Raw genomic sequence first — 16,800 nt, forward strand, 5'->3', positions numbered from 1 at the left:
TTGGGCGGTGTTTGAGCGGAGTTTGGGCGGTGTTTGGGCGGAGTTTGGGCGGTATTTGGGCGGTGTTTGGGCGGTGTTTGGGCGGTGTTTGGGCGGAGTTTGGGCGGTGCGCTCCGCGGCAGCAGCGCTCGCCGGGCATGCGGCCGCTGCCCTCCAGCGGCGCAGCCGGGCGGTTCCCGGCCGGGCTTCCAGCGCTGCGGCAGCAGCCCCGGCTCCACGGGAGCCGCGGACAGCGCTGTCAGAGCGGCTGCGAGCTCACCTTCCCGGAGCTGAGCCCTTCCAGGGAGAGGCCGAAGTACGGAAAAGGCACGCTTTGCCCAGGGGTTAAACAGCCGGCTTCTGCAAGGCGAAAGCATCCCCTGAGCAAGGCGGTACTTGGGCGCCGCTGCCCTCGCAGTGCGGGCACGCTCCTTCCTCCAAGCATCCTCGGCCGTGCCACCGCCCGGGTCCTGCCGCAGGGAGCAGCGGCTTTGCAGCTGAGATACAGCTCTTTGGCCACACTTAAATGCAAACTCCCAGCTCTGGTGCCCACATCAAATAACTAAATGTCCAAGCATGAAGCAGGGTGAAATAATGATCCCGATTTATTCTGCTTTCTTCAGCCAGTCTCTTCCTTGGGTCCTGTGCCATTGCCTCCATTAACTACTGGGGACATGCTTGTACAATGAACAACTAGCAGGCATTTTTTAATTATTAGAGTCATTGAAACATTCTTCTACAGTCCTGCAAAGGGTGAGAGTGTTAGAACATTGCCATTTTAAAAACCTGAGCTACACTGAGTTTAGGGGAAGATGAGGTGCTGCTGAGGCAGCAGCATTTTATAAGCACTTTATTGCTTGGCTTGACTCTCCATTTCTTATAAAATTCAGCACACAGCTGAAAGGCAAACACGGTGAAAAACAAGCATTTCTTTAGGAAGGCTGGAGATGCACAGGGGAAAAAATCCTGAAGAGAGTGATAAAGAATTACTGTAGGCTTTGCTGCTGCACTTTATCTTCATTTTTATGGATCTTGCCCATGTGCTACTTGGGCAGCCTTTGCTTGTGCCTGGTAGTCTTGCAGATGCCTCCAGAAAATCAAAATGCCCACAGTGCTGCAGGCCTCCTAGCCTCACCCGCTCAGCCAGAGCTCAGCAACGAGCTGAGGCACTGCTGTGCCACCACAGTGACACAGGGGGCTCAAGGCAGGAAGAGCCCTGCAGGCCCCTTGTCCCCAAGAACGGCAGCGTGGTGCTCACAAAGGTGTAGGAGAAGCCATGGGCATGGATGTGCAGAGCCAATGAGAGCCACAGGCACTGCTCCTTCCCACCCGATGGGGAATGCCTGTGCTGGCCTCCTGAGCTGTTGTTGGTGCTTTTCCAGCCTGGCTGCCAGCCTGGAAAACAAAGTTCCCAACCAAAGCAAGAGCAAGTGGGGAGGAACACAAAGAACAGCTCTGACATTCCTGCCTGCCTCCATCAATGTTTCCAGAGCAATAGGGCTGCGGAGGCTGAGCCTGCTGAGCTCCCAGATGAATAGAAGCAATGGACATGCTACTGCAGCATCATAATAGCCTTCAGCAAAGGAATTAGAGCTCAGCCACAGTGCAGCAAATCTCCTGGTTAAAATCCCTTCCCCAGTCCTGTTAGTACAACTACCAAAGAACAGCAACTTCCCTCTCTGTGAGGCTCTTTTAGACCCAGGCTTTATGTCCTGCAAGCAGAGGATGGGATTTTACCAAGGGGGATTTTCTTGAAGCAGGAGGACTGAAGAGTACGACCGCTCCCCAAGGCCAGCCAGGAAAGGACGGAGCAGTGGATGATCAGCCAAAGCTTCCTACAGCTGCATCCACCAGCACTGAGGTAACTGCATCCATTTTGCTCTAGTTTAACATGCTCAGCTCTGTTTCTAGAGTCCCTTCCTTGCCCTAGGGGATGGCTCAGGTCAATCTGAAGGCAATAAATGCCTTAAATGAAGGCAAAACCTGCTGAGGGATCAGGAAGTACGACACCTGAGGGCATGGCAGGTGTAGGGAAGCACATCCCCCATTACAGCCAGGGACAGGGAGCAGTGGCAGGATGAGCAGCAGTCACTCTTGCACAAGCTGGAGGACTAACCACCCTTCCAGTCCCTCTTCCTGCCCCAGCACCAGCTGCCAGGCCCTGCTTCCCTGCACACCAGAGCACTGAGTGTGTCATGCCGTGCAGCCTTGTACTGAAAGCACAGGGCAGGTACCAGTCTGGGCTGGGGAACAGCTGCCTGCTTGGCTTTGCTTGGAGAGTTTGTGTGATGTCTGCAGCCCTGGCTGGATCACAATGCAGAGCACCCCAGGTCCTGAATGCAGCAGTGCTGCCCATGGAGCCCAGCCTTGCTCTGCAGAGGTCAGTTGAGGTACCTACCATGCAGAACCTTCCCTCGGCATCAAGGAGGAAATAATATTTTCAGTGTTTGTAAGGCTTGGAGAATTAATTCCTATACACAACCAAAAATTTATAGACAGTGTCAGACTTAACACATCAGGAAAAGAGAAAGGAAGGCCCCTAAGAATTTACTAGAGAAATTACTCATCCACATAGTAATATCTTCCTAGACCTCACTATCAAAATCTTTATTTATGGCCAGAAGAATAAGTATTTTATAATCTCATTAAAAACAAAAGTATCCTGGATACATCATGTTTTCAAGTACTGGCCTCAGCATTATCTTGTGAATGAGAGGAGCTCTGGTTCATTTTCCTTTGTAGGAAGTGCCCATCTTTACCTGTCTTCTCTATCCACCTTGAGCTGTCTCCCTCTTGCTCTCACCAGCTGTCTCATTATGAGGGTGGATGCTGGAAGAAGTGGAGGACCAGAGCAGAAGATACACAAACAGCACATGATATTTCCAAAATGAATGGGGTTCACAGCTGATTGTTCTAAACGCAGATTTCTGTTTCAACAGGTGCTGAAGGCTAAGAGCGGTGTCCTGAAAAAGACCTAATGTTTTGCTTGCATTAATTTAATGTTATTTGGACTTTTGAATCAATCCTTCCCTCACCTTCCCAGCCACTTACAGAAGAAGAGACCTCCTAACCCCTCAGCAGGATGAACAAGACCAAGGGTGCTTTTGATAGCCCAGAACTTTGGAGCCCACGCTGCAGACAGAGCAGCACCTCCCTGACCAGTCTGGCACCACCCTTTGCATCTGGCCAGCAGGCTATAGACACAGCCCTAAACATAATCCTTATTGTGGTCCTCCTGGTCATCATGGTGTCTCTGGGATGTACAATAGAGATAGCCAAGATCACAACTCACCTCAGGAGACCTAAAGGTGTGGCAATAGCCGTGTTGGTTCAGTACAGCATCATGCCCTTAACAGCATTCATACTGGGCAAGCTCTTCCAGCTGGACACCTCAGAATCCCTGGCCATCCTCATCTGTGGCTGCTGCCCAGGGGGAAACCTCTCCAACATCTTTAGCCTGGCACTGAGAGGGGACGGGAACCTCAGGTAAGGAAAGCTACGTACCTGTTCATTGTCCAGGCCAGTCTAGTTATATGGCTGGTTCAGAAACTAATTTATCAACATTAGGAGGCCCCAAGAAGCTAGACAAGGACTGAAATACTAAATCAAAAACATTTTTAAATTGCTCAATAAGTTGATTTGTCCCTGTTTTACAGTGTCACTTTCTACCTTTCTTTGAACCATTGGCACGCTGCTGTTGATGACATGGGTGCAGGAACATGTTTTCCTCTCCACGTAGCAGTACATAGAGCATATATATATATGCTGTGTCTATACATGCAGTTCTGTGTAAACTGCTCATGCTGCCTGAAGAGGTTGCATCAGTAAGAAATGCTGAACTATCAGAACACCACTCTCCAACAAACCCTAGTGATAAAACAAGATCCAGCAGGAAAATAAAAAGTATTGCTTTTTCTCTGTTGTGAATTTCTGAAATGTGAACTGTACCCTTGTCATGGGTATGTATGTACCCTTTCCCAGCATGTATGAACCTTGAGTCATCTTTTCCCTTCTCATTCATATCACATCCTTCTACAGTCTCACAGTGATGTTGGGGAGATCTTGGTGACAAGCTGGGGAAAAGGTAAAGTCTTCTACTAAAATCATATGTCCAGGCAACTAATCAGATTTGCATACTCCATTTTTTAAAAGTGTTGTTCTTCTACTGAGGGGTCCTTTCTTCATCTCAGTGTTGTAATGACTGCATGCTCCATGGTCCTGGCCATTGGATTAATGCCACTGCTTCTCTACCTTTACTCGGGAGGACTATATGAGGATGATTTGCAGGGCAAGGTACCTTACAAAGGAATTATCACCTCCCTGGTGCTGATGCTAATCCCCTGTGCCATCGGCATCATCTTGAATGAGAAGAAACCACAGTACACTGGCCTTATCACCAAGGTAAGAAGTATCCTGTGCTAGTTGCCTTTCAATCAAGAGCCTTGAGGAAGTTTTCAAAAATAGAATCACAGACATATTAACTTTCTCTAAGACATGCCACAAATCAATGAAAAGGTCAAGGCTAGAGATCAAGACATCCATTTCACCACTTTAATGGTTAAAATATTTGCCCAAGGAAAAGTCCTCCGTCTTTTCCAGGCAGACATTTTGTAGCCAACTTCCTATATTGCTCTCCTTTTGCTTCAGTCTTAACTTTGGAAATTTTTTGTTACATCAGCACTAATGAACCTCATAGGCACTGCCCCAAACTACTGATGATACCAAAGCAGAACTCAGATAAAAAACAACCAAACAACAATAACCATCCCAAACCAAATTAAAATCACCCCGGTACTCTCAGAGGTCTAGCAGGCAAAAATTGAATCACAAAATTGCTGCTTAAGTCATTGAGATTCCTATCCAACAGAAGCCAATGTATCACCAAGTGCCCACTTCTGCCTGGAATCATGTCCCTGCCTCCTTTATACATCAGGCATTTAGACAGCAAAACAGAAATCCAGACAACCAGATGCACCATTGTCTAACTCAAGAACTCTGCTAGGCTCTACCTGTGAGTAAAGTGGTTTCCTAGCCACAAAGGGACCTGGACAGAGACAAGTAGCAATGCCTGAGAAACAAGCAGCTTGTGCAGCAAGAGCCCTCATTTTGCATACAGACTAGAAAGATATTTGGTTAATTTAAGGTTTCTTTCGGTACTAGCTGAGAATGGTCTCTTATTGATTACTGATAATATTTTTGTCTGTGAAAGGCACTTACGCCCTCTGTGTACTTCACATGATGGAGAGAGAACTGGGTACAGCTGTTTCTAACAGCTGAGGAAAACTTAACTGGGGATTTCTCTCTTGTCAATCACTTTTTAGGCAGGGATGGTTATGCTTCTACTGTCATCTGCTGCAATAATTGTTCTGTCTGTGGCCAATATGGGAAGCTGTATCATGGTTGTCTTCTCACCATCTCTCCTGGGAACTTCTGCCTTAATGCCCCTTACTGGATTCCTGCTGGGCTACGCTGTCTCTGCAGCCTTCAAGCTTGATGACCGGTATGTTCTTCCACACGTCCCTCCCCTCTCTCTCATCAGGAACAGAGAGGTTTGGCAGCTCTGCTTTGCAGAGGAATGATGAAAATATGAATTTTAGTAATATACTTCTGTAGAACACTGACTCCACCTGAAATAGGATCTAGGAATACAACCAGACACAGTACAAGCTGGTCCCAAGCCAGTGACTCCCACAGCTTGAGTGGGAAAGGAAATTAACTGCTGCTTGGCTTAAATGAGAGGGGAGGAATAGCTAAGCAGGTGTTTTTGGCACAGGCACCTGATCACCATGGCAGGTTCGCTGAACAAATAGATGAAGGGTTTTAGCTTAAGGTCACTAGTGACCTGCTAAATAAATATATTATCACCCTCTGCTCTTGGTAATGAAGCTGGGGGGAAAAATTATTAGCACCAGAAAAAAACCCAAACCCAAAAAAACCGAGAAATATCAACAGAGCTCAAACCCCGTGACACGATTATTCCCCAGCTAATTACTACCTCAGATCAGTCAGTGCATTCTCAGCTGCAGCCCCAGGAATTTAGAATGAAAACCTGACATATAAAACCTGCTCCTCATTTTTTCCTCATCCTACATAAACCAGGTAGGAATCCTCCTAGTCGTATTTTATACCTTCATATGTTGGACTCTGACCACATAAGATTACTTCCCTGCAGGAAGCTGCAGTCTAGAGGCGGAGACGAGGCCTCTGATACCATTATGAACAAAGTTGACATTTGTAACACAATCTGTCTCTGCCCATTACAAATGGAGCAGGAGGCAAAAGCTTTTAGGGATTGCAGTATTGTTCCTGACAGAGCAGCTTTTAGCCATAGGTAAAAGTGCACCAGCAAGGTGAGCAGGGCTCTGTTTCAGTTGTTTGAAAGCAATTTAAATATGCAATTATTGAACTTTTTCTCCTTCAGGTGCAGGCGGACAGTGTGCATGGAAACTGGCTGCCAGAATGTACAGCTTTGCTCAGCTATCCTCAAGGTCACCTTCACCCCAGAGATCATTGGCCCCCTGTACTTCTTCCCACTACTCTACTTGCTGTTCCAGCTTGGAGAAGCATTTCTGATCATTTTGGTCTTTCGGATTCATGATAGAAAAATGAAAGCCAATGGCAAGTACAGCTTTGCTCCTTTATTTCTTATACTTTCCACATTAAGTCATATATACTAACAATGTAACTACTGATGCATTGCTGCTTTATAAAGGCAGTTGCTCTTTAACTAGGGATTACATAGCCAGCACATTAAATTCAAGTCAGAATCAAAAATTCAGAGGTAACTGAAGACCTTAGAAATTCCATGGACTTCTTGCATCAGCAGGATGTTTCATACAGCTACATACTACCAAAACTATCAGTGCTCAGGTTTTTTCAGTCTGGTGCTCTAAGCTACAGTGGAGACCCTGTGGAAGTAATGACTTGCCCTGAGCACATGGAAAGAACAGAGGTGTTTGTGTGTGGCTAAAACTACACAAAACCATTACATATTCTTTAATGCAACAGATCCCAGCTTTGCTTTAAGCTGCTAAGTGATTCCCCAAGGACAGAACTGCCAAATATGATGGCCAATGGAACAAAACGTTTAAGTCTTTTACTAGAAAAGTATATTAAGAGATTGAAACTTCATTTTAAAATATATACAGTATTGGTACAGATGTGAAATAGACTCTCCTCCAACTCCAGCAGCTCCCTAATTCCAAGCTCAGCTGACTGCACAGATAGCTGAATGAGATCCTCACCCACGACTCCAATGATGCCAGTCTAGCTTTTCTCCACTGCCTAGAGACAGATGCAGCAGAGTAGCTACTACAGAGCTGCTTCAGGATGACTTCACCCATCTTATAGCTATGCTGGAGGATAACTTAATGAGGGGGGAAAACACACTCATTTGGATCCTTGGGTGTGTGTTCAAAGCAAAACAGTTGATACTGGAAATAGACAAGCAAGGGCTGGCAAGACTATAACAAAAAGCATGTATTCCAGCCCCCAGGTCATAAATGGCTGGAAACAAAATGGCTTCAGTCTTTAGGCAGGAATCCCAAGTTTCTTCCTCTTGTTTTAAATAACCCAGTAATTCTAGTTGTGGCTGGCCCAATCTTCCCCTAACCTGGTTTCAGAATTGCGTATTCTCACATTTTTCTCTTTCTTCAGATGCGGCAAAAATTATCTCTGCAAGTGTGGACACATTTAGCGCTGAAGAAATTAAATCAATGTCAAGACATTGCAGAAACAGTGGAAAACCAGAAAAACTATATACGGATTCTGAAGCAGTTGCTCTCACAACCCTCCAAGCTCTACCTTCTGCAGCCAGCTCATAGGTCTCCAGCTGTTCTACCAAACTTACCTATACACTCACTTCAGCAGCCACAGAGCCATCTGTGCCCACACTTACTCCCCCAAAGACCTCGCTCCAGACTAAGCCTTGCTCTGTCAGCCCAGAAAGGAGGAGACCTTCAGTGACTTCAAAGTCATTGTGACAACCCTTTGGGACAGCTGAAAAACATGCCAAGTGACTGTCCCAGTTTTACCTGTAAGAAAACCATCGCCTACATCAGTTCCCTTTCTTAATTTCACTTACCTGTAACTGCCCTGCTGGAACATAATGGAAGCAGATCCTGACAATATCACTGCAGATTAATGTAATTTTTCTAACAGACCCAGAATGAGCTGTGAAAGTTTCTCCACTGGCAGAAGCCCATGAGATTGAATTCACAGGCAAGGAGCCCATGGGCTGTTGGTTTCTCCCATGCTCCAGGAGGTACTGTGTGGTACCATTGATCACCCAGAGCAGAGGGCACACAAACCAGGATCATGGCTACACAAACTGCATTTGTATGCTGAGTTTGGGCCCAGCAGCTGTACCTCCAATATCAGATGAATCTTAAATGTGCCTTCTTTTGCAGCCGTCAGTGAACTCAACACCACACCTGTTCTAGACACCACCTAGGTACGGTCACACTACACAGCACCAGGGAAGATTGGCATCTCCATCTCTAATGTCCAGACTACACCTTGTAACCCAAAGTAGTTCATCTTAATTAGGAATAAACTGGTTTGTACCAAGAACCTACACTAAATAAACAGTGTAATTTTTTACACCAAAAATGAACATAAGCTTCCATACTGCAAAGCCTGGGAGTTTAACAGGAAGCTCATCATGAGAACAGCCAGCTCCCCAGGGAAAATGCAGACACTTGCTTATGCTGCTTGTGCGGCAAGTAAGTGGTATAGTCTAGAAACAGAATTTAGAATGACTATTTATAGAGCAGATAATACTTCACATTTAGCCTGAAAGAAATCTGTGACCCTTTTCATCAAGTGTCTTCAGCCACCTGGGTTCCAGCTGAAGCCAAGTCCCACTGAGACACAGATGCCCACCAGCTCTCAACACCTGCTCTCAGGAGTGCCTGGCAGCCCAATACACAGCTCAACAGACAGACCCATGCAGTACAAGAGCTCCTCCTCCTTCCTTTGCTTGGCACCCAAGAACTCTGCAGCAGCAGGGAAAAAGGGCAGCAGGGCTGCAGAGGCCAAACACCCAACCTCCCACAAGGCCAGACCTTGCTCCTAGAGAAACTACCTTGCACTTCCTACGATCTATCCAAATCGGAGCCTAGGCTACAAAGATCTTTTTAAAGGTTTACACAGATTACTGTAACAGCTTTGTAAAGCACTTTATAAGAAAAAACACTATTTTAAAAATTAAATTTTTAAGTTCTCTAGTGGGTGAGGGCTTGAGAAACACAGGGATTGCTGAGGACTGCTGCCACTGGAAGGTACAAACACTGAAACACAGAACCTGATGGTACTACTGCTGGATTACTCCCACCCATCAATTTAAAAGTCCTTCTTTCCCCAGAATGAGGACTAATGCCTACAAAAATGGTTTATCTACACTTCAGCGTTCTCATACCAACATGCAGAAATACACTATGAAGTATCCTGACTACATCTGCCTTTAACAGTCCACACTTATTATCCCAAGTCATTAAAAAATAAATAACTCTCCACTCCACTTTTTGCTATGAAATATGACAGCCTGATTATCCATGCTCTTACTTCAGAACACAGACACATACAAGGACATCACACAATGCATTTAAAAGGATGCTAATTCTTACCCCTGCCCAAAACAGTTATCACTTTGGCACATATCCATCTTTAAGAAACATTTTAACATTTTAACCACTTTATTAACACCAAGAAACAAATCAGAAGCATAAATGTTTCTTTATACTTTATTTGAACTATTTTATTCTTAGGTATCAAGAAATAAGAGTGCTTTATAGAATATTATTACCACAGGGCAGTGAGATGGGCATTTACTTAGTGTAGTGCAAGTCATATTAAATGAAAATATTAAAATAAAGTTTTATTACCAGTACCGACCAGCACTTAACCTGCTGACCTATAGCTGAAACACTGTCTCAAAAGCACAAAAAAATACCCTCTGAAATAAAGCTTTATGTACAGCACATATAGAGCTCTCTTAGATGTCTACAGCTATTAGTCTGAGACATTAATGTTTTTAGTCACTATTCACAGTTGAATATGCTGAGAATTAAGTGTTCAGATGACTTTAGAGTACAAAAAAATTTGTTTGCTTTAGTTATAAAGAGCTCTGCCAATATACACAAACTATACACTTCAGACATTCACAAAAAATGTGATCAAGAAAAGGGTTATCAAAAAAACATTTAATACAATTAGTCAATAACCCTTCCCACCATGGTCCACATCTACAAAGTCCCCCTTCCCTCCCCTCTCCCTATCCAAACCCTTTCCCACAGAAAGTCACATACTTACCACAAGTTTTAGCAAGTATGGTTTAAAAAAGGGCCCCCAGGGCAAGTTATTTATAGTTCAATTGCCACTGTCAACAGATCTGGACCTTGATCTAGACCTCTGTCGGTCTACGGATGATGGAGATTTGGATCTGCTGGAAGAACCACGTTTCTGGCTCTTGCTTGGCAGTGGAGATCTGCTAACTGATCGTGACTTGCTGCGGCTCCTGCTCCGTGACCTGCTGTAGGACTTGCGGCTGCGGGAGCGAGAGCGGCTGCGAGACCCGGATGAGCTCCTGCTGCGTGACCGGGATCTGCTGCGGGACCTACTGAGGAGCCAACAGGGAGCGCCGGTCAGTGCCAGCTGCGGAACCCACGGCCCCGGCCCCAACAGGCACTCCACAGCTCTCCAGCTCGGCTGCCCGGTCACCGACTCCAAGGCTTCTCAGTCAATGTTTAAGCATTATTAAAAGAGTAGAAATCCATACCTGTGCCTTTTGCTGCCTTCAATTAGTTTGATTTTCCTTCCGTTAATTTCTTTACCAGAAAGCTTTTCAATAGCATTCTTTAAATCACTGTAAGAGGCAAATTCAACCACCCTATGGAAAAAAAAAACCCAAATATAAAGCTCACTATTACAAGTTGTAATTACCAATTACAAGGAAAAACCAAACAAACAAAACCCCAAAGCATACACTGCTCCGTGTAATTATCCCTCGTCATCACTGAAGCATGAAAATTTCCCCTCCCCAAACATTTCCCACATGCATTTTCAAAGCATAGCTAAATTAAGCTACAAACAGCTGCTGACACTAAAAGTAGCCAGCTTCCCTCCCCAGATATTACATATATATACAGGTTACTCTACAGCTTTCAAGAGATCACTTGACAGGCTTACCCTTCATTTAACTTAGGTCTGTGTGCATCTGCAAAGGTTACCTCCCCGGCTTGCCTCATGAAGTCTTTGAGATCCTAACACAAGACCACTTTTGTTACCCAAAGAAGTGAAATTAACATTTGCTTATACAAAAGTAGTTTAAAGCAAACAAAAGAAATTTATGACTACTGAAAGAGAAGTCGTTAGATAAATCACAAACATGGCAACTGCCACACTTGTAATCAAAACTGCATTATCTGTATCATGATCTGTATCAGGGCACGAAATAAATGAGAAAAGCATATTGCTTTAAGCAAAATGCTAATAAAGGGTCTTAACATTAAGGTAAATATTAGTCTAAAATGATTTTATAGATTAAATAACAAAGAGAAAGAAAGAGAGAGAAAAAAGAAATAAAAAGCACATTTTTATATCTACTTAATTGACTTTGAAATACTACCCATATATTTTTGGACTATTTCAGTCTCCATTTACATTACAAGTCTTACATGAATACAAAATTACATTTACATAACACCAATTATTTTGTGCCCCATATGTCATTAAAAATATAGTTTACTTTACCTTTATAAACATTTCCCTAGGCTAGCCAAGCAGCAAACTGCATTAAGCGACCGGAGATACCGTCATGACATATGCCCGACTGGCTCTTCGCCACCCACTTGCCGAACACTACCCAGTCGATGGAAGCCATTAATCGCACTGCCCTCCCTATCAGGAGACTATAGATGGATCCATTCTCTATGCTTGATGTCACCAAGGACCACTTTACTGCGATCAGGATTCCAACGACCACCTAATTTCCAATCTTTCAACTCTTTTCGACCAGGACCTCGTTATTCGGAAGCGTTACAGGAAGAACAGCTCTCAACTTAGGAATCAGATCTCGTTAACGCTCTGGGACCGCTGCAATGTGGCACTTTAAGGAGTGCATCGATTACGTCTAGACCGGCAAACACAGATCTAGAGGTGGCCAAGTGACATTGTAGGAGCTGACTGGAAAGTCAACCAGGCCCGACCAAGAGTGACCAAGACAGAACGATTAGGATAACCCACAGGCACTCCTCGTCATAAGGCCAACGACACAGATAGGCTGGCAAATAAAGGGTTTAATATGTGGTTAAAATGGATTTTAAAAACAAGAAAAAAAAAAATATATATCCTCAAACATACAAATTTATTATTACTATGAATTAACATTAACTAGCTTTCATTCAAAATATTTAAGTTACATTACTAAAATCATATTAATTATATAAAACATTTTAATAAATTATGTTTTAATTTAATTAATTATTTTACAAAATAATTACATTACATAACATACCCATTAAATGAAGTAAAAATAGTTAATCATGTTTCAACAAACCTGCCAGCTGACACGGGAAGACAAATTTTCCACTATGAGGCGATTTTCTGTTCTTAGAGGTGGGGCGTTTCTGTTTTGAAACAAACAATTCAGACTTCTATCAGTAAATACAATATAACCATGCTAATATTAACAAGGGCTGTACCAAGAGCTAAAATCAGCATATCATCTTCAGTATTATGACCTGAACTACGTAATGCCCAGAATAATCTAGGGCAAGCATTAGTACTTAGGGCAGGGAACATAAGGATGACAGGCATATCTGAGAAGTTCTGTAATCTTCACTATCCTCCTGCCACATCACACTACTTAAAAGGCAAACAACACCTTTGAATAGCTCATTGCAGGTCACATTCTCTGGGATGAGCCTGAAGCATTCTTTTTTTAAACTGTACCGGTTCAAAGCTGCACGTACCTCCTGTCACTGCGCAGGCGGCGGCTACTGAACCGGTCAGAGTACCTCCCTCTGCCTCTGCCCCTCGAGCGTGCTCTGGCATGCTCAATGGTCACCCTGTGAAAGGAAACACATAATGTAACACTTGTTTTTACATTTTTCTTCTTTTGTATACACTTGTAATTCTCAGGACAAACATAAGATGAACCAAACAAAAACAAAGTAGTTTGACCAATACTGACTACACAATTCAAATTGAAGTTGACTTTTATTTTAGATCCCCAAACTTGTATAGTCATGAAATAGGATACCTCACCTCTCACTGCAAAGTTCTTTTCCATCCAATTCATAAACAGCATCATCTGCATCCCTCGGATCTTCAAACTCCTGCAAAACCAAGACAAGATGACCAAGCAATTACATTCCAGTGAACGAGCAGATACCTATTTGTCACCTGGTGTGCCTTGATGGGCGCGTTAATTAATTTTCTTTCGGAGTAGCTTCATAAACCTCAAATGCGAGTGTGCACTAAGTGGGTGGGCGAGGGAGAGGGGGTGCACTCACCACGAAGCCGAAGCCCCTCTTCAGGTCGATGTCGCGGATGCGGCCGTACCCCTTGAAGAACCTCTCGACATCCTTCTCCCTGGCGGCCGGGTTCAGCCTCCCGATGAAGACGCGGCAGCCGCTCATGGCTGTGTGCGCGGCCCTGCCGGGACAGGCGCGTCGGGCCCGCGGGTGACTCAGCAGCGCCCGCACCGCTGCCGCACTGCGCCACGCGGCCCCGCCCCGGCCCAATGGGAAGGCGGCGGGCGGACACGCCTCAGCCCTGCCCCAATAGGAGCCGGAGCACGGCCCGCCCGGCGCCGCCCTCACGGCCAGCTCCGCCCCCCCGGCCGAAGAAGAAAAGCAAACGCCATCGCTCTGCCACAAAATGGCGGCCGCGCCGCACCCGCCCGCCGCGCCGGCCCCGCCGCGGCCGCACCGAGCGGAACGCAGCGGCGACAACGCCGGCCAGGAGCCCGCGGGCCGGCCGGGCACACAGCAGAAGCGCCCCGCATCGCACACGCTCCGCTTCGCCGGCGCTCCGCTCCGCGGGGAAGCCCCTGGAGCTTTTACGAACCTGGGCTGTGTGTCTCGATGCAGGCCGAGCCGGACGGCTGCTCTGTGCGGCACGGCAGATGAGCGGTGGGTCGGTGGGGCAGACGCGTCCTCCGCGGGCGGCGGGCGGCTCCGACTGCTGCGCAACAGCGGCGCTGCGCCGCGAAATGGAGGCGGCCCCGCGCGGCAGCGCCGCCCCGCGCGCCGATTGGCGGAGGCGCGGCCGCGCCCGCCAATGGGAGCGCGGGGCGGGCCCGGGGCCGCGCCCGCCGCGGAGCCGGGCTGCGGGGCGCGGGTAAACAGCTGGGGAGGGCTGCGCTAGGGCCGAACGGCCTTCGGAGCTCTTGCACTCACCCCGTACACAACAGGCTAAAGTCCCTGCTGCTCTTGTGTGCGGGCAAGGGCTCGGTCAGGCCTTTCTGGCTACTGATGAACAAAGAATGAGAGGAGGAAAATACGTGCTTAAATCCTCGTTTGGAATCAAATGTGTAACGACAAGGGAGAGAGCTGAGCTTTGTCTCCATTTTACATCACTGCAGAATTTATCACAGCTTGGCTTCTAGGTGGTTGTGGTAAAGGCAAGAGATTATCCCAAGGGGTATTTGAAATGAAGAAAACATCTGGAAGTTGAAGATACACCCACTAGTTTTCCAGTACAGACAGAGGCTGCAGCTCTGTGACCCTCTTAACCGGATTTGTGCACTGCTAGATCAGTTGACTTTACACAAAAGCCAGCAGGTACAGCTGCACCAGTCTGCCTCTTTTGATGCATTTTGATAATTACAGTAAGATCCTTTTAATAGCATTTTCCTGACTTGTCACCTGAAGTCCCATGCTGCCCTGAGTCCCAGCACCTACCCCTTCCCTTTGTGGACCATCTTTGTTACACCCAGGGTCTGTTATTTATGACCTCTATGGGATGAATTTCTCTTTTTCATGCTTAGTCACCGACATCTATTTCCCTGGAACAATACAGCACGTGATGGTGCTGACATCATAGCTTTTTATGACTGCCCCATACTCCTCAAACTGCAACAGCATGCAGACTACCAAAAATGGGAAAGTTATTTCTGCTGCATGCAGTGATGAGAAAGGCTACCATGTAGCTAAAGGTTTGGCAAGGGCACTGTCAGCATCACTTGCTTCTCCCTTAGGTTCCAAAGATGCTCATTTCCGTCCTGCGCAGAGGCAGTGTCTGCAAGAAAAGCCAGGATGATGCACAGATGGGAAAATCTGCAGTACAGGGAGGACTTTGAGCAAGGAAAGACAATGCTGGTGATTATCCCTGTGGATCATAACCTTTGCCTGCTGAGGAAGATACATTCAGATGTGCCAGCTAACATTTAAGAGTGCTAATTTCATTATGAGTTACAGCACTTTAAACGGTGCCATGGGAACAGGCAGTTTTGTTCCTGTCAACACCAGGACTCTCCTGTCTTCAGAGTGAGCTGGTACACAAAACTAAACCAGCAAAGGGTAGCACTGGAAAAGGCAGCAAGCAGACTTCTGAAGCTTTAACTCCATGAAAACCAGCTTGTAGTGGGATAAAAACAAGGGTTAGCACTGAATAGAGAAGAGAGGAAGGGGCAGGAGTGCCCCTTTAAGGAAGAGCTCCTCATTTTAGCAGTGCAAAACTGCAATTTAAAAAGCCTTGTCCTTGTAACTGCCAAGCAGTAATCTCCCTGTATCAGAACACTGGATTAAAAGCATCAAAAGTCAGGAGGAGATTCAGGAGACAACAATCACTCTTTATAACATTCCTGTGTTACCTAAGTCTGTTACCATCAAAAACGTCACAGACTCTTCTACTCTCATGGATTTCTCACGTGAGGGTCATGAGCAAGCACACGTGTTTCCTACCCAGTTTCTCCCAGTTTTATGCAAACAGGCAGTACTATTTCTCCCTTTAGCTTGAGGTTGTCTGAAGACCTCCTAGGACTTGTTAATATTGTTGCTGCTGGCTAGCCCAGTAGTGTCCACATTCCTACATTCCTGCAGTTCTGGTTGTTGAGAGCCACAACAAGCAGGCTAAAATCCTTGTAGTGTATTAATAAGGTAATTAAGTCAATACAGTTTCTATGTGGAAGTGAGCAGGTCATGAGGCAGCAGAAGATTAAACGAAAGTTAAAACAAAGCCTCAGCCAGATACCATTAATGTCTGCTTGTGGAAAACAGGGAATAACTCTTTGCTGTCTCTTCCAAATTAAAAAAAAAAAAAAAAGGCAAAAAGTAATCAAATGAAACTAACAAAGTCCAAGTCAAAATGTGCAAAAAGAGGTGGCTCTTCAGGAACTGATAGTAGACCTCTGGCATAACCTGCTGCAGGATGATGCTCTGAATACAAGAAGTTTATATGGCCTTACCCTACAGACAATTTTAAACCAGGGAGGAGGAGGAAACAGGGAAAAATAGGAGCAAGAGAGGAAAAAAGAGTTCGGGTCAGAGACTGCCTAGTGCTGCTGAAGACCCTCTACAAAACCTGTTGTCCCACAGATCCACAGTGAAGCTGCTGTATAAGCCATGCAGCCAGAGACTCAGCACCTTGCCCAGTTCTACAAGACTTCTTGTTTATCTGTGTTAATCTCCTCTACCATTCTTTGTTTTCTCCTTTCCTGTACTCTTAATTTTACTATGCATTCTCTGTTCTGTTTTTTTTTAAAACTTCATGACTAACTAAACTAACATATTTCTGTTACTGCTACATAGGTGTAGCTCTCTTAAAAGTAGCAGCAATGAGGGTTCAAGAACAGCTTTACAAAAGGCTCAAGGAGGT

The 16,800-nt window shown here is 45.6% G+C and overlaps 2 protein-coding genes across 3 annotated transcripts; one reads left to right on the top strand and one right to left on the bottom strand.

The window, feature by feature from the left end:
* Positions 1-373: 373 nt before the first annotated feature.
* Positions 374-8,589, top strand: SLC10A1 (solute carrier family 10 member 1). Its single transcript, XM_021540757.4, has 6 exons — positions 374-1,840; positions 2,919-3,465; positions 4,170-4,380; positions 5,301-5,479; positions 6,401-6,597; positions 7,636-8,589. Exons 2-6 carry the CDS (start codon positions 3,062-3,064, stop codon positions 7,800-7,802), a joined length of 1,158 nt encoding a protein of 385 aa, XP_021396432.3. The 5' UTR covers positions 374-1,840; positions 2,919-3,061; the 3' UTR covers positions 7,803-8,589.
* A 1,117-nt stretch (positions 8,590-9,706) lies between these two features.
* On the bottom strand, positions 9,707-14,213 carry SRSF5 (serine and arginine rich splicing factor 5). 2 transcript variants are annotated; one of them, XM_021540759.4, is made up of 8 exons: positions 14,050-14,213; positions 13,494-13,635; positions 13,246-13,316; positions 12,951-13,046; positions 12,536-12,605; positions 11,167-11,240; positions 10,757-10,867; positions 9,707-10,597 (listed from the first exon to the last, which is right to left on the bottom strand). In XM_021540759.4, exons 2-8 carry the CDS (start codon positions 13,617-13,619, stop codon positions 10,348-10,350), a joined length of 798 nt encoding a protein of 265 aa, XP_021396434.1. In that variant the 5' UTR covers positions 13,620-13,635; positions 14,050-14,213; the 3' UTR covers positions 9,707-10,347. The 2 variants fall into 2 exon arrangements, with proteins under 2 accessions (XP_021396434.1, XP_021396435.1); XM_021540760.4 differs by having other exon boundaries at positions 9,707-10,594; positions 14,050-14,210.
* Positions 14,214-16,800: the final 2,587 nt, after the last annotated feature.

This window comes from Lonchura striata, chromosome 5, assembly GCF_050655825.1.
Source record: "Lonchura striata isolate lonStrDom1 chromosome 5, ASM5065582v1, whole genome shotgun sequence".
NCBI classification, from domain to species: Eukaryota; Metazoa; Chordata; class Aves; order Passeriformes; family Estrildidae; genus Lonchura; species Lonchura striata.

Coding starts and splice junctions, on each gene's coding strand:
- SLC10A1 (XM_021540757.4), top strand. CDS start 3,062: ATGAACAAGACCAAGGGTGCTTTTGATAGCCCAGAACTTTGGAGCCCA. Junction 3,466..4,169: donor AGAGGGGACGGGAACCTCAG/GTAAGGAAAGCT, acceptor TCTTCATCTCAG/TGTTGTAATGACTGCATGCT. Junction 4,381..5,300: donor ACACTGGCCTTATCACCAAG/GTAAGAAGTATC, acceptor ATCACTTTTTAG/GCAGGGATGGTTATGCTTCT.
- SRSF5 (XM_021540759.4), bottom strand. CDS start 13,619: ATGAGCGGCTGCCGCGTCTTCATCGGGAGGCTGAACCCGGCCGCCAGG. Junction 11,241..12,535: donor CTTCCCGTGTCAGCTGGCAG/GTTTGTTGAAAC, acceptor GTCTTGTGTTAG/GATCTCAAAGACTTCATGAG. Junction 10,598..10,756: donor GAAGGCAGCAAAAGGCACAG/GTATGGATTTCT, acceptor TTGGCTCCTCAG/TAGGTCCCGCAGCAGATCCC.